We start from the raw sequence: 13,325 nt of genomic DNA, 5'->3' as shown, positions 1-13,325 counted from the left end.
TACACATGGCTACAGCATTTAGTGTCCTAATTTGCAGGTAAAGGGAACTGATTATCAAAACCACACTATTATTTTTCCTGAAAGTGTTTTCCTTTCTCTATATGTGAGGAAAGTTTCAGCATGGGGAATAAGCTAAGTAGAAACCTAAAAATCAGGAGTGGGATGCTTTTCAAGCCTCTGTGGTCCATAGTGACCCCCATTCGGTGTTTCTCATACGGTTGCTGTGACTACACATGGTGTGCCCCCGTCGTACAGCAAGGAAATGCCTCAGAAACCAGCATCTGCTAAAAAGAGCTAGTCTGTTGGTCTCTGCATGGGGAAGTATTTATTCTTACTGTAGCTGCTCAGTTCATTTATAGCGAGGGTGCAGGGGCGGCAGCTGCTGGAAGCATCCCATCCCATTTTCAGAGTTAACAATCTGGACAGCTTTTGGGGGGCGTGAGAGCCTCCCTGACACCTCTGCCTGGGGTATCGCACCCGCAACATGGCAGAGATGTGGGCTGCCAGCACAGCAGCCGTGCCTGCCAGTGTGGCCGAGGGAAAGTCGACCCAGGAGCCAGGCTGACTCTGGTGGGAACTCGGCATGTTCCAGGGCAGAACCCGGTCCTCCACCAACACGGCCCAGTTCACTGGTTTGTGGGATGGATCTGAGCTTAGGGACCACCTCCATCTCAGCCTCCTGCAGCAGCCCACGGCTTCCCCTCCTTGTGTGGGTGAAAGCTGCCGAATTCAGCCTCTCACATGTGCCCGACTGCTGCTGCGTTGGCGTGCGAGAGCTGCCAGGGCCTGGCCTGGGAGACGAGCTGCTGCTGCAGTCTGTGATGGGGGGGAATTGATGCTCGGCAACTCAGGCATCTGCATCCCTCTGGAGCTGTAGCCACCCCGCTGCAAAGGAGATAAAAGCTGCGGGGTGGGTGTGAAAGTGCTTGCACGTAGCCTGGCCCAGGTCTCTTGGTCCATATCATTATTTGCTATGCGGCGCCCCAATTATTTTTCCCATCTCTGAAAAACACCAAAGAACCAAACCACCATCTGTGGCAGCAGCCAGCACCCAGATTGCGGGATGCAGGGGGGTGAGCAGCGCTTGGGGTGTGAGTTTTGGTTCCTGCTGCCAGGCACCACAAGGTAGGGGTCATCAGAAGCTGAGTTTTGCTGTAAGTGCACCTAAAACTCAAATTTTTGCCTAGAAACAACTGATGTAGCATGCAGTGATTTTTAACATTGTAGGCTGGTGGTTAAAACCCTGTGTAATGAGGGAGGAGCAGAAAGCTTCCTGGAGAGTGGTGATGGATCAGTGTATTTTTATACTTTCTGTGGCCTTTGATCCCAAATCAGGAAACTAACTCTGCCCAGGGAGAGTTAGGGATATTCTTGGCTCTTGCTGGCTGACGTGGGAGGTGGGTTACATACTTTGCCGAATTAGAACCTCCAATCAAAACTTCAGCATCACGCACCAGACATGAGAAAAACTAGTAAGAGTCAAAGGTGAGGGGCATCATGTTACGTCGGACAGGCATTTACTGACTGAAAGCAGAAAATGGAGGAGCACTGATGCTGGTTGGGCACATGCTGCAAATTCACCCGTAGTTTTAACCTCTGTGGAAGATGCATTAAAAGAGAGAAAATTACAGGTGTGCAGCTTTAAAGAGGTAAGGAGCTGGAAATGCCCTGGGAGACTGAGCTGTGCAGTCTTCTGCTGGCTGTTGTGCAAGACAGTGCAGAAGAAGCCAACCTTCAAGAGCTCCTACGGGCCTGATTTGCCTCCCTGAACATGTTTGAAGAAGCCTGATGCTTCTAGGCTAGCACAGTTCTCTAAAAGGACCGGGGAAAGGGGAAAGGAGCTGGTGTGTTTCTCTTAGCCCTCTTTTCTACAGAGGATTGTCTCAGTAACCACATCGGTATTTTTCAGTTTCTCACAGTGGAGTCTTACAAGAGCCACAGTCTTCTCTGTGGATGGGAAAGATTTTGAGGTTGCATTTAGGATTTTTCCAGCTGCACTGCATGGTTTCAATGCTCTGCCTTTACACGAGGTTGTGGAGAATCTGCAACTGCAGCTGTGACCCCTGCCCACGCCCCACACCCTCTCAAAGACTGAGCGGCTTTGGTGGAGAAAAATTGGGAACATTATCTTTCCTATAGTGGAGACATTGTTAGTCTCCTCTATTAATTCACATTATGCACTTAACAAAGCTATTATGAAAATAATTGTATTTATATTTGCATAGGATGGTGAGTGCCTTATGCAAAGTAATATTTAGACAGTGTTAGAGTGCAGAGGAATAAGCATCTTGCAATTTCTATACTAGAACGATTAATTTGGTTAACTATTTTTAAACAGGGTAAATGATGTTTCTTCGGGATGGCACTTACTAGCGGTCGCTCTGCTCCTGCGTTTACTTGATGGACATCATTCAGCTCTGACAACAGTACTCAATTTTAAGTGCTGCAGAAAGTTTGTCTGTTGGATCTTCACAACTGCGACCCAGAATGTACTGGTGTGTGGGAACTGAGGAATCCGCTATTTGCAGAGAGCGCAACATGGATCCACAAAATGGTAAATAGGACGATTTCTTTTCTTTCCTGTTCAGATTGGGAGCGAAATGTTTTAAGGAACTCAGTGTCCAGCTGCCACTGAGTTTTGATGAAATTTCAATATATGCAAGATCATTCAGTGATTTGAGCCCTAATCTTTGAAAATCTACAGTATGGAATAAGGAATTTTACTTCCAAGGAGAATGATGTTTAACTACTCAAGTGATAAGAATAGCATTCCTCTGAAGACCAATTTTCTCCAAAGGCCTACAGAATTACTCAATATATGTATCACGTCTCACCAGTTCCTAAATATGTTTTACAAGATCTGTGCTTTTTCAGCATGTGAATGCAAATATGTTCCCAGCCACTGCTGCACTGTGTATTCGGGGTATGAAAGCTGCTAAAATCAGAGCATCATTTCTCAGGCTGAACAGATACTAACCTGCTCCAGTTTTACTGTCAGCTTTGATTCAGCAGCTTGCAGTGATTTATTGTTGGGCTAGATTAGGAGGTCTGCATTTATGTAATGTAATAAACCCACAGGTGGAAATTTCTCTTTCAGAAGGCACATTTCTTCAGGCGGCTTCCTGTTAAATTTTTTTCTCAACAGCCAAATTATTTTTGGATGATTTTTATCACCGAAACCCTCAGCTCCTAGGCACTGCTGCATTTCTCTGAGTCAAAACCCAGTTATGTTTCTGCATCAAGAAATAGCCTTCTGGATATTGTATAACGGTATTCCCCCCTTGCAACAAGCAGTTCATTAGGAGGCAGCATCTGCGTTTCAAGTGTGGGATGGAGGTGTGTTTGACGCTTTGTAGTGAGTAAGCAAGCTTCAGTAGAAGCTAATGTGTTTGCAGCCTTATTTTGGATTTTATCAGCAACTATGAAGCAAAACCTGATACTTTATTCAGAGGTCGCCTTATCTTCTTTGAAGTCGTTTCTCACCAGCGTCACAGGGAGCTCTGGGAACTCTTTCCTTTCTCTGTATGTATTCTGCTTATTCTGTGATACTCATTTTCCTGGGGTTTTTTTTGCTTTTGTTAATTAGCATTGTATCTTTCTATAGTGATCAGGAACATATGGTTATTGAATATTCTTAAAATTCTTAAGTTCTACCTTCTAAGTTTCTCTCTGGAAGAAATTATCTGCATTTGAATACTAAGCTATAAACAATGAGAAAAATTTTAATCTGCACCAATGATTTGCAAGTGTTAAGACTTGCTAAATTTTTGTTCTGCAACAGTGATTTGACAAGTTTTTCTCACTGTTTAAAGGTACGGTTTATGAGTGAAAAATGAAGTGAAAAGTGAAAAAGGTGTATTTGCTACATTGTGAGTTCATTTTTTCTTCTGAGAACTTTATTACATGTTTCTGTTATGTAAATATATTCGGTTAAACTGGTTAACTGGAAGCATACAAATCTTACTGGTTTAACTCTTCTATACTTACATGTCTGGGTTATTTTATTTGATAAACAGCGTTGGAAGACTGGCAAAGGGATCCTAGGAAACCTTAAGATCCAGTACTGCCCTGGTGGATTTGCTCTTTATAAGCATATTGTACATGTTGAAACTCATTTTTATTTTGGGATCGTTTGAGTCCTGCCAAGAATAATTGTCATTAGCTAGCTGGTCCACTCCCTAAGTTAGCTGGTCCTTGTTCTGCATTTGGATCCTATTACACAGCTTGAACACAGGAACGCAGTGACTCATTCAGCCCCCACATTTGAACATATTGTTTACGCGCATTTATTAACAAACTAGATGCAGCCTCCTGCTTCCATTCAATGGGAACCACTGGGAAGTGGAGTGAGATCACTGATAAATTCTTTAACGCCGACTACCTCGTTAGTGCTCGCAAAGCTTGGAGTCTTTTTGGGGCGGAGGCAGGAAGGACAGGAGTGTGTATGTGAGGGGTTTAACAAACAGCACAGTGGTGCTTGTGGCTCCGTGACGGGTCAGCTGGATCAGCGCGGCGTTACAGCAGGCACGGTGCTGGAGGCACCTTCCAGCGGGTACCATGTGCACCTGGTGCCTCAATCATTTGAAAGCTTTAAGCTTTTTAGGGCCTTTTTTTCCTGACAGCTATACATTTGGCCAGGTATTCATGTGGGGAATAGGGTCACGCCATCATTGACTCTAGTTAGCAAACATAACATAGGATGCAAGGGCTCACCTTACTGCTTGTGTCCCCTCTCCTATCCCTCTTGGCTGCGGCAGTGATCTTGCCTGTATCCCAGCAGGATGCCTACTTACCCTGAAAGCCGGCGAGCTGTGTTTCAGGACTGGACCCTGTATTCCCTCCGGGGATGGTGCTGGGCTTGACTTGACTCGGCTGAGCACTCACTGGTCCACAGAGAGGATTTGTCACTGGAGTACGGAATGATGCTCTGTTTCGGGTGCAGTCAGCATCTCCCTTGCCTCCTCTAACACTGCTTCCCCTCTCCTAGGTTTGTTCATCTTGTCCTAATTAAAAGAAAGCAAGCCAGCAGAGATACAGGGGTGGCTGCAGTCTCTTACGAGGTTTGGGGTTTTTTTTACACTTGGTGAAAGAGCTCTATGTAATATAATGGAGGCGACGTAGTATGAATCTTGTAGGAAATACAATGGAAGCCCAAAGTTATCACTGTATGAATGCCTAGAACAGAATAGAGACTCATCTCCTTCCTACAGGCTGGTTGGTTTCTTTGAATCTTACAAAATTTTACAGCTAGGATTTAATTCTCATACGAGTTTCTAGGAGGCAGTTCAGCAAAGATGTAGAAAAGCAATCATTGTCTTCTGAAACGTAAGGGTACTTCTGTTAAACAGCTTATCTCCCTCTTACTGAGAATGTTATTCAAGGTCGCCGAGCGTTCATATGCCACTTGTGTGTGTCTCGGAGGTGGAGTTGGATATCCTTCAAACACACCAGAGGGTGTCTCTTCTCTCCTGCTAAATCTAGAAATTAGCATTGAAAAGGGGTGTTATGTTTGTAATGTCGATAATCTTACATAATTAGGGACAATGATGCCAATAATAGTAATTTGAAATTTTATAGTAGCTTTACGGATATTAATTAAATGAACCTTCACATCTTCTTTTGAGGCAAATCCATTGTAAGCTGGTGAGTTTGAACTGTCCGGTATGCCTGAAAGAGACCTATATATTAAAACGAGGGAGCAAACAAGTAACCCGAATATGACCTGAGCTGGCATTTGGAGTGGACCAGGGGCTTTTAAGGCTGTACTTCAGAAGTGCCGTGGTGACCCTGCCGCTCAGAGAACTTTATATTTTATCAGAAAGAAGCTACCCACGATGGCAGTGACCTTTGCAAAGCTGCCCGGGCCATGGCTCAGCTCAGTACTGACTCAGAGGGAAAGCTGCTGCCTGCACCGCCGCTTCCTGAACCGTAGAAGAGCCTCCAGTGCAAGTAAGAACAGCTTGACTGGAAGAGTTAAAGAGTCATTTTAACAAGAGCGGCTGCCCGGCAGCTAGTGCAATTTTATATGGAAAGTTTCACAGCGGATTGAACGGTGACAGCTTGAGGTTAGCCAGCAGCAAACGGAACGGTTATTCCCCTGGGACGTGGCTGTGCGCAGTCCAGCGTCGCTCCCGTTTGCGTGAGGGCAGGACATTGGCAAGTGTGGCCGAGGCCTGCGTTGGTGGAGGGATGGGGACTTTCACAGACTCGGCCCTTGCTCTCTGTTTTGGACTTACTGGGTAACTCGAGCCTTCCAGGCTGTCAGCCTGGCAGCGTGAAACCCACTTAAAAAAGTAAAAGTCTACAGGAAAAACCTGACTCCTTTATGGCAATAGGAGGAGGCAGAGCTCACCCGCTCCTGGGTGTGCATGCGCATGGCCTCCAGATGAGATCTTTGCCGTCGTTTCCTCATAGTTCTGCACGGTTGATTTTGTTACCTTAAACATGAAGGGCAGGAACTTGCACTTGGTAGCGTGAATAACTTTGCTTATGAATCTTTCCTACTGAATAGAGGAGGAAGGGAAAATCAGTGTTGGCAGCACCACTGATATCACTTTTTTCCTCACAAAATCACCATGTAAACCTTGAAATCTTTACATCAGCTGTGTGCCTGGGGCTAGGGCTAGCAGCTAGGTTTTGGGGCACGTTGACTTAGCCCCATCTGTGACACGTTGTGTTGTGTAACAGGGAAAAAGTACTTGCACCCGCTGTCCTGCTTTTTCCATCCGTACCTTACCCTGTAGTAACATTACCCTGAGACCGCCGTGGCAGCGTGCGGTGAGGAGGGCCGGGAGAGCATCTGGGGGGTGGTCTGAGCGCACAGAGCACTGGGGGTTGCTTGAACCTCTGTATAATCAGACTAAATGAGCCTTAAAGGTTTTCTGGTTTTCTTCCTGCTTGTTAAGCTGCGAGTTAATTTGGGCCCGAACAGCAAATTGAAAGTATTCCTACAAGAAAAAAAAAGGGCAAAAAATAAACCAGGTATCTATCTGATGTGAGTTAGTTTCCCTGCCTAATGCCTTGCAGAAGGAGAAGTAGGAAATGCTAGGCAGGAATAGGAAGTACACTAGTAAAGCAGCAATAGGCTTGTATTTTTAAACATATTTAAATACACACTTCATACAGAAGTGGTGCAATCTCACATGGGACCAAAACCCAATGCGGAAGGCTGGTCTGCAGCAGAAAATGTGTGTGGCTGAGCCTGCTCTCCTGGGCAGACTGTAGCACAGCCGCGTGTTGCACCATCTCACTGAACTGAGCCTGGGTTTCCAAAAAGGACAATTAATGCCGGGCCATGTATGGTTAGGTGCCTAATTTAAGACGCTCTGAACTGATTTTCAGAGTCTGGATACTAAGCACTGTTCTTCAGACGCACCCTTAGAAGATGGCCCTTCTGTTTTGAAACAGAGGCATCCGGAAGAACCGTTTGAAAACACGTTCTTGAGCATGTGGAGAGTGGTAGTGTGGCTTGTGGATGCTGTGCCCCTCAGGAGTTAAGGAAATACAAAGGAGCACTTCGGTCTTGGTAGTGGCAGGACCAGCTTTTTCCCAATAAATACCATGAAAGCCAGCCTGCTCTTGAACTTGAGGTCTGTAGCAAGGAGGGCAGAGCTGCTGGGAGTGGCAGCAGTGCGGTACCGACTTTGGAAAGCTAATTGAGCAGAGAGTCCAACTTGAAAGCCAATTCGATTTACAGACAGTGGGAAAACATTGATCTTTATCTGAGCTGTGTCTGGCATTAGCTGCTGCTATACAGCTTTATTTTTCCACCTCCCAGTTAAAATGAATTGGTGGTATAGAACATTGAAATGTAACTTACGACAGCTTTATCAAGAAGCCTAGAAAAAAAACAAAGATAAGGTGAGAAGGTAGTAAAGAAAATCCTTTGCCCTTAGAACTTGTACACAGGGATTCCTTAACAATGTTAGTCATGTGTGATTGTAAGTTAGCTCTCAGGTGAGGGTTGACACTGTGGTCACAGAACCGTTGTCCTGTTTCAGTAGGAAAAAGCAATTGATAGTGCTCACACTGACTAAGTCTTTACCAGGCCTGTAATTGATTTATTGTTTTGTCAATGATGTTGTAGGCAATTTTATACTTGCATTAAAGAAAGTGGATTGAATTTATTATTTTTTATCCTCTCCAAAGCCTATGGGGGCCTTATCCAAAACCCATTAAAGCCTTTGCACTGACATAACAGGCTTAGGATCAGATCTTCAGGCATCCTTACAGACAAGAAGTCTGATTTGTTTGTTTTTCATTTCCCTGATCGATAAAGGGGCTGCCAGGGCTCTGCTTGGCAGAAGGCAACTAGCTGGGAGGAAACGTTTGCATTGCAGATGAGGATGTGGGGAATGGATTTTATACCATTCAGCTCCCAGTCTGCTCTATAGGTGAAGTCTGTCCCTTAATAGGTTCTGTTTCAGATTTTACATTAAGTTAGGCTGATATTTAATTCTTTCCTTAATCCAAGTCTGTGTTCTCATTAGTGGGTCAGCAATTGCTTATTTGCATGATTATGTATCACCGCAGCAGCAGCTCTTTTATGTAAGCTGCTGATAGTTTCACAACAGAAGTGTGTCCATGCTTTGAATTTTGCCTTGCTCTTACTTAAAGGGAGGACATAAGAGTATACTTTAAGTACTAGGGAAGGCCCTCAACATTCAAAAAGCTCTCCTGCAGTCAGAGTGGCTCTGGGAGTCAGCAGTTTCTGGCTTTAAAAAAAAAGTGTGCTTTGAGAAGTTACAAGCTGCCCTTAAAACACGTACAGCTACATGCAGGCAAACTCGGTGATCACAAATCTGAAATGGAGTCAGCAAGGACGTACTAAGACCATGTTAAAATATGACAGTTGAAAAAGATTCCCATTGAACAACAGCAAAGTTGATACAGAAAAATCTCAGGGGTTATGCTGCAGTTTTTGCAAATATTCAATCCCTCCCAGTACAACAATTAGCCACCCTGTATGTGTTGGAAGAGAGGGTGAAACCCAGTGATGCCTTTGTAGATTATGTATTTTTTTGCAGGGACATGTCCCTGCTGGTGAAGGTGCCTACACAGCCTTCCCTAGCCTGAGCTCTCCTGGCACGGGTACTTGTGGTGGTGGGACCTGTTCTGGACAGGCTGGCAGGACTTGGGGTCTGCCACGGAGCTGCACAGGGCAGGGGGAAATCTGGTGCAGGTTGTCTCTTTTTTGGCTCTCCCTCTCTGGCTGGGGAGGGCAGCAGGTCTGTGGTGAGCTTCAGGAACTTCTCGGCCGCAAAGAGAAGCCCCGTGTTATGTCACCCAAGGGTGAAGGAAAGGGTCAGTCTGCTACAGGAAGGGTGAGAGGAAGGCGAAGGGTGAAAGGAGCAGGGACCTGGTGCTGGGAGCTGGAGGAGCGGCTTAATTTCATTTCTAATAGTCAATATGTGGCTCCCAACCATAAAGGTTGGCATTTCAGATACTGCTGGGGAAATCTCAGTCCCCGGCTGTCCACAAATCCTTTTCTGTGCATAGTTGAAAATCATGGAAAAAAATGAACCAAAGCAGTGATTCAAACAAGAAGTCTGGATAAATTTAGCTCAAATATTCTTGGTATGTTTGTGGTTGATGTGGAGATTACATCACTGCTTGTTTTAATGATCAGAATATTGCTTGGAAAACTGGCATGGCTACCCAAGAAGAGCTCAGAATGAAATCTTTTAAAAGCATGTATGTCTTTCGAATTGCTTCACCTGCAGTTAGTTGGTTTTGGGGTTGTTTGTTCTATTCCCATCTTGGTTAAGAAGTATTTTGACTAAAGGTTATTGCTGTTTAATTGAAAAGCCACAGGGTTTAGAGCTGATACACTCAGCAGTGTGATTATCTACTTCACATAAAAATTCTGTCTGGGGAGTAAGACTCAAAAAGAGTGCTGGTAGTTGCTGAAGACAAGACCTCCTACAGAATCTGCCTGCATGTCTTTCTGTCTTGCACATCAAAGAGCCTTTGAAAATGCTTTTATTTTTGCATCAAACAGGAACATTCTCTCTTTTTTTTTTTTGGTGTAACACTAATGGACAGGATCCCTTTTCAGATCTCATACATAGCTTGAAAAACAAAAAAGTCTAGCTCCTTTAGTGGGCTTGTAATCATGGGCACAATTCTCCAATGTTTTGTACCTCGGACCTTTCACACGATGGCAGGGTGGGAATAAAAGCTATCAAATCAAAGTCATTTGCATGGATTGGACCAGGTTCTCAGATATAATGGATCAAGTTTCATCATAGGTTGGTGGGAAGGGGATGAAATATGTCTTGCCTAATTTTGCTGTCTCTACCTCAGAGCAGCTGACTAAAAATGCTGTGGGCTGCAGCGTGTTCATAGCATGTACCTTTGTTTGAACACAGCATCCTCCCAGGCAGAGTCCTTGTCCTCCCTCCATTGAAATGAATGCTGATATTCCCAGACATCAGGAAGACAAAAGGGAAATATCTCCCCATTCCCCATTTCCCCATTTCTGCAAATGCAGGCACTTCTGCCACTTGTTGGTTTTGTCACAAGTGAGGGAAAATGTCATTTTTTTTGGTAGCCCCCTGTTAAGGTTTTAACAGCAGGTTGCTACGCAGCCGGATTCAAGACTGGCACTGTCTTGGCCAGCAGCAGAAGTCTTTTCATCAGGCTTTCTCTCCTGCTCCAGACACAGCTGTTAAGGTAATCTTCCCTCTGCAATGTTGTGTCCTGAATACCCGGCATCCACGAGGATCTGCTCCTACTCGCATGGAAGCTGGTGGAAGAGCTCACGTTGAGTTCAGTAGAAGCTGGAGTGAAGCCTCGCCTTCTCCACTGTTTTGGTTTTTTTTCTTTTCCAAACTATCATATTCATCTCTCTCCTTTGATGCTCTTCCCAGTCCTGCACTTTTCTTGGCTCTGCTGTTGCCAAATTGCCTGTTCAACTCTCTTGATGTCAACCATATCCAGTATCTCAATTGCATTTTCTTTTCCTCTGCATGCAACACTGTTACCTAAACTAATCTAGAGTTGTTGTTGTCTTGGAGATAAATGAGAAGCGAGGATAGCAAAGATTAAGGTATTTTATTAGGCTAGCAGACGTAGTTAAAGGAGCACATTGAACTGTGTCTAACATGTACTAAGCTTGGATTTTGCTGCATGGGGTGTTTACCTCCTCAAGCCTCTTGAAAGGCTTCTTCCCTTAGATGTGTCTGCTTTTTCCTAGATCTATCAGTTCGTTTAATGAAAGATATTATCTCTTTCTACCGATGTCCCTCAAAGTAGCCTGTGAAGCCATTATCATCTAGTGTGTTGTGACTGTTAGTGCCTGGTAGCTGGGTTATCTTCAGCACATGTGTAAAATGGGAACACAGGCTGTAGGACTGGAAGGAGCGTGTGGGTCCTGGTGTCACACTCCTAAACCTTATGCAAGGCCTGCTTTAAGCAAGTTGACTTGTCTATTGCTTCTGCTTTTTCTAGAAGGCTGTTCCAAAGCCTCATTTCTCCAATGTTTTAAACTTTTCTTCTAATTGGCAGCCAAAATGTATTCATACCCTGTACATAAATAGCTCTTCTCCTTGCCTGGTGTCTCCCTCTGGATGTATTTATAGACAGTACTCCCATCCCCATTCAGCCTTCATTTTTACAGGCTCAACAGGCCAAGCTCTTTTCATCTGTAGTTTTGTAATTAGACTGTCCATTTCTTCGACTTGTCTTCTCCACCTCTTCCAGATTCTCTTCATCTTCCTTGGACATGATAAACTGGAGTCGTGCAAGGTATTTTACATATCCTTTTAATGTTGCTTTTCCTTTTTTCCTCCTCTCTGGCCAGCCTTTCCAAAATCTTCCTAAGTCCAGGTTCTGCAAGACACCTGCTGTTCTGCTTGGGGAAGGGAGGAAGGACAGTGGTGGCCACGCAGGTGACAGCAACTACCTAGGATCCCTGCCATGTGATGGAGGGATGGAGCACTGGGCTTGCTGCTGTGGCCCAAGGGGACCTGACAGAGCAGCTACGAGCTTCATCCTACCGCTTTCACCAGCTTTCTCTGAAAGCCCCACTGGAGCTTGTCTTTCCCAGTAGCATCCGTGGAGTTTCATGGGGCTGGAGAGACAGATGCTGGCTGCTTCTGTGCTATTATTTTTGACCAGCAGTTGCGTTGGAGTGTTGTAAATGGGTTTTCCATTTCAAAGGGTGTTTGCATGTCTTATTAACGTGAAACATAAGCTTAGGAGCTGCTTTTCTCAATGCAGTCAGTTGTGGAATCACTGGATGTGTCTTTGGTAGAGCCAGTTGAGGACTCGGACTCGGAAGAGACCTGGATGGAGACCTTGGGCCCATCCTCCCCTCAAACACACACAGGGAGTCCCTCCCTGAACCCTTCCAGATGTAGCCTCTCACAGCTGGGGCTAAAAGCATTTGCTTCTTTCTAAAGCTAGCTTTAAATATATGTCTAAGGAGGATGTAGCAGAAGGGAGCTGGCCATGACTTGGTGCTTCCCCAATGTGAATAATTAATGACTTCTTTTTTTTTAGAAGAAGAGTGTTGAGCAAATTATTTCTTTGAAAGAGAGAAAACATTGATACATGGAATTTCTTCCCTTCTGATGAAAGCTTGAACATTGGGGAAAAGGAAAAGTTTCAAAAGAAAACAAAGTTAGCCATGAAATTTTATTTTATGAAGTTTCAAATGAAATCCAATCTTGGTTTGGTTTTATGGCTATAATATTTGATTCAGCTGGACAGGAACGGTCTCACTAGAGACACCTTTCATCATTTAATAATCCTCTCTTTCCAGCCATGCCTGGAAGCGAACACAAAATCCAAAAGCGTAGTCATACTTTTGCCTGCTTAATGTATATCTTCTAATTTAAAATTTGGAAAGCAAGAGTGGCATAGCTGGACTTGCATTGAAGTCGTATTTCTGAATGATTCAAGCTGTAGGATTGGAACCAAATCACTGAGGCCAAAAGACAAAAATAGAAACTTTCAGTTAGAGCTGAGTCATTTGTATTTTCAATACAGCAATTGGCTCTCTCGCCATTTGGAGCTCTCTTGGTTCCCTCAATCTCTTTCCCTCGGGAGTGGAAATCAACACCATCAATGTTCTCTGTGGTCTTTGCTGATCCTTTGCACCCCAAAGAGAGCAGTACGGGAGGGATGTAGGGCATTCCCCTTCACTGCAAGAGCCAGCCTTTGCCCTGTTTTGCTGGAGGTCAGCCCTACCCCTTTCCTTGCCTGTCCAAAGTCTAGTAGTATGTCTGCCAGGGATGATGGTGCCTTCATGAGACAATCTGACCACTGAGAAATGTGTTGTGGCCACTGATGCTCTGAGTGGTCCTACAGATCAAAAGCGA

General features: G+C 44.7%; 1 protein-coding gene across 1 annotated transcript in view; it reads left to right on the top strand.

The window, feature by feature from the left end:
- Positions 1-2,487: 2,487 nt before the first annotated feature.
- The window catches only part of LRRK1 (leucine rich repeat kinase 1), a gene marked incomplete at its 5' end in the record, with an annotated part of 77,396 nt that continues 66,558 nt past the window's right edge, over positions 2,488-13,325 (top strand). The window contains one exon of the mRNA XM_082005150.1: positions 2,488-2,554. Within this exon, the coding sequence (XP_081861276.1) occupies positions 2,488-2,554 (67 nt within the window). The remainder of the gene's footprint in view (positions 2,555-13,325) is intronic.

The sequence above is a fragment of the Phaethon aethereus genome (genome assembly GCF_964289735.1).
Source record: "Phaethon aethereus genome assembly, chromosome: 12".
Taxonomy (NCBI): Eukaryota; Metazoa; Chordata; class Aves; order Phaethontiformes; family Phaethontidae; genus Phaethon; species Phaethon aethereus.
Note: the sequence above shows the minus strand (reverse complement) of the source record. Positions and strands in the feature narration are given on the sequence as shown.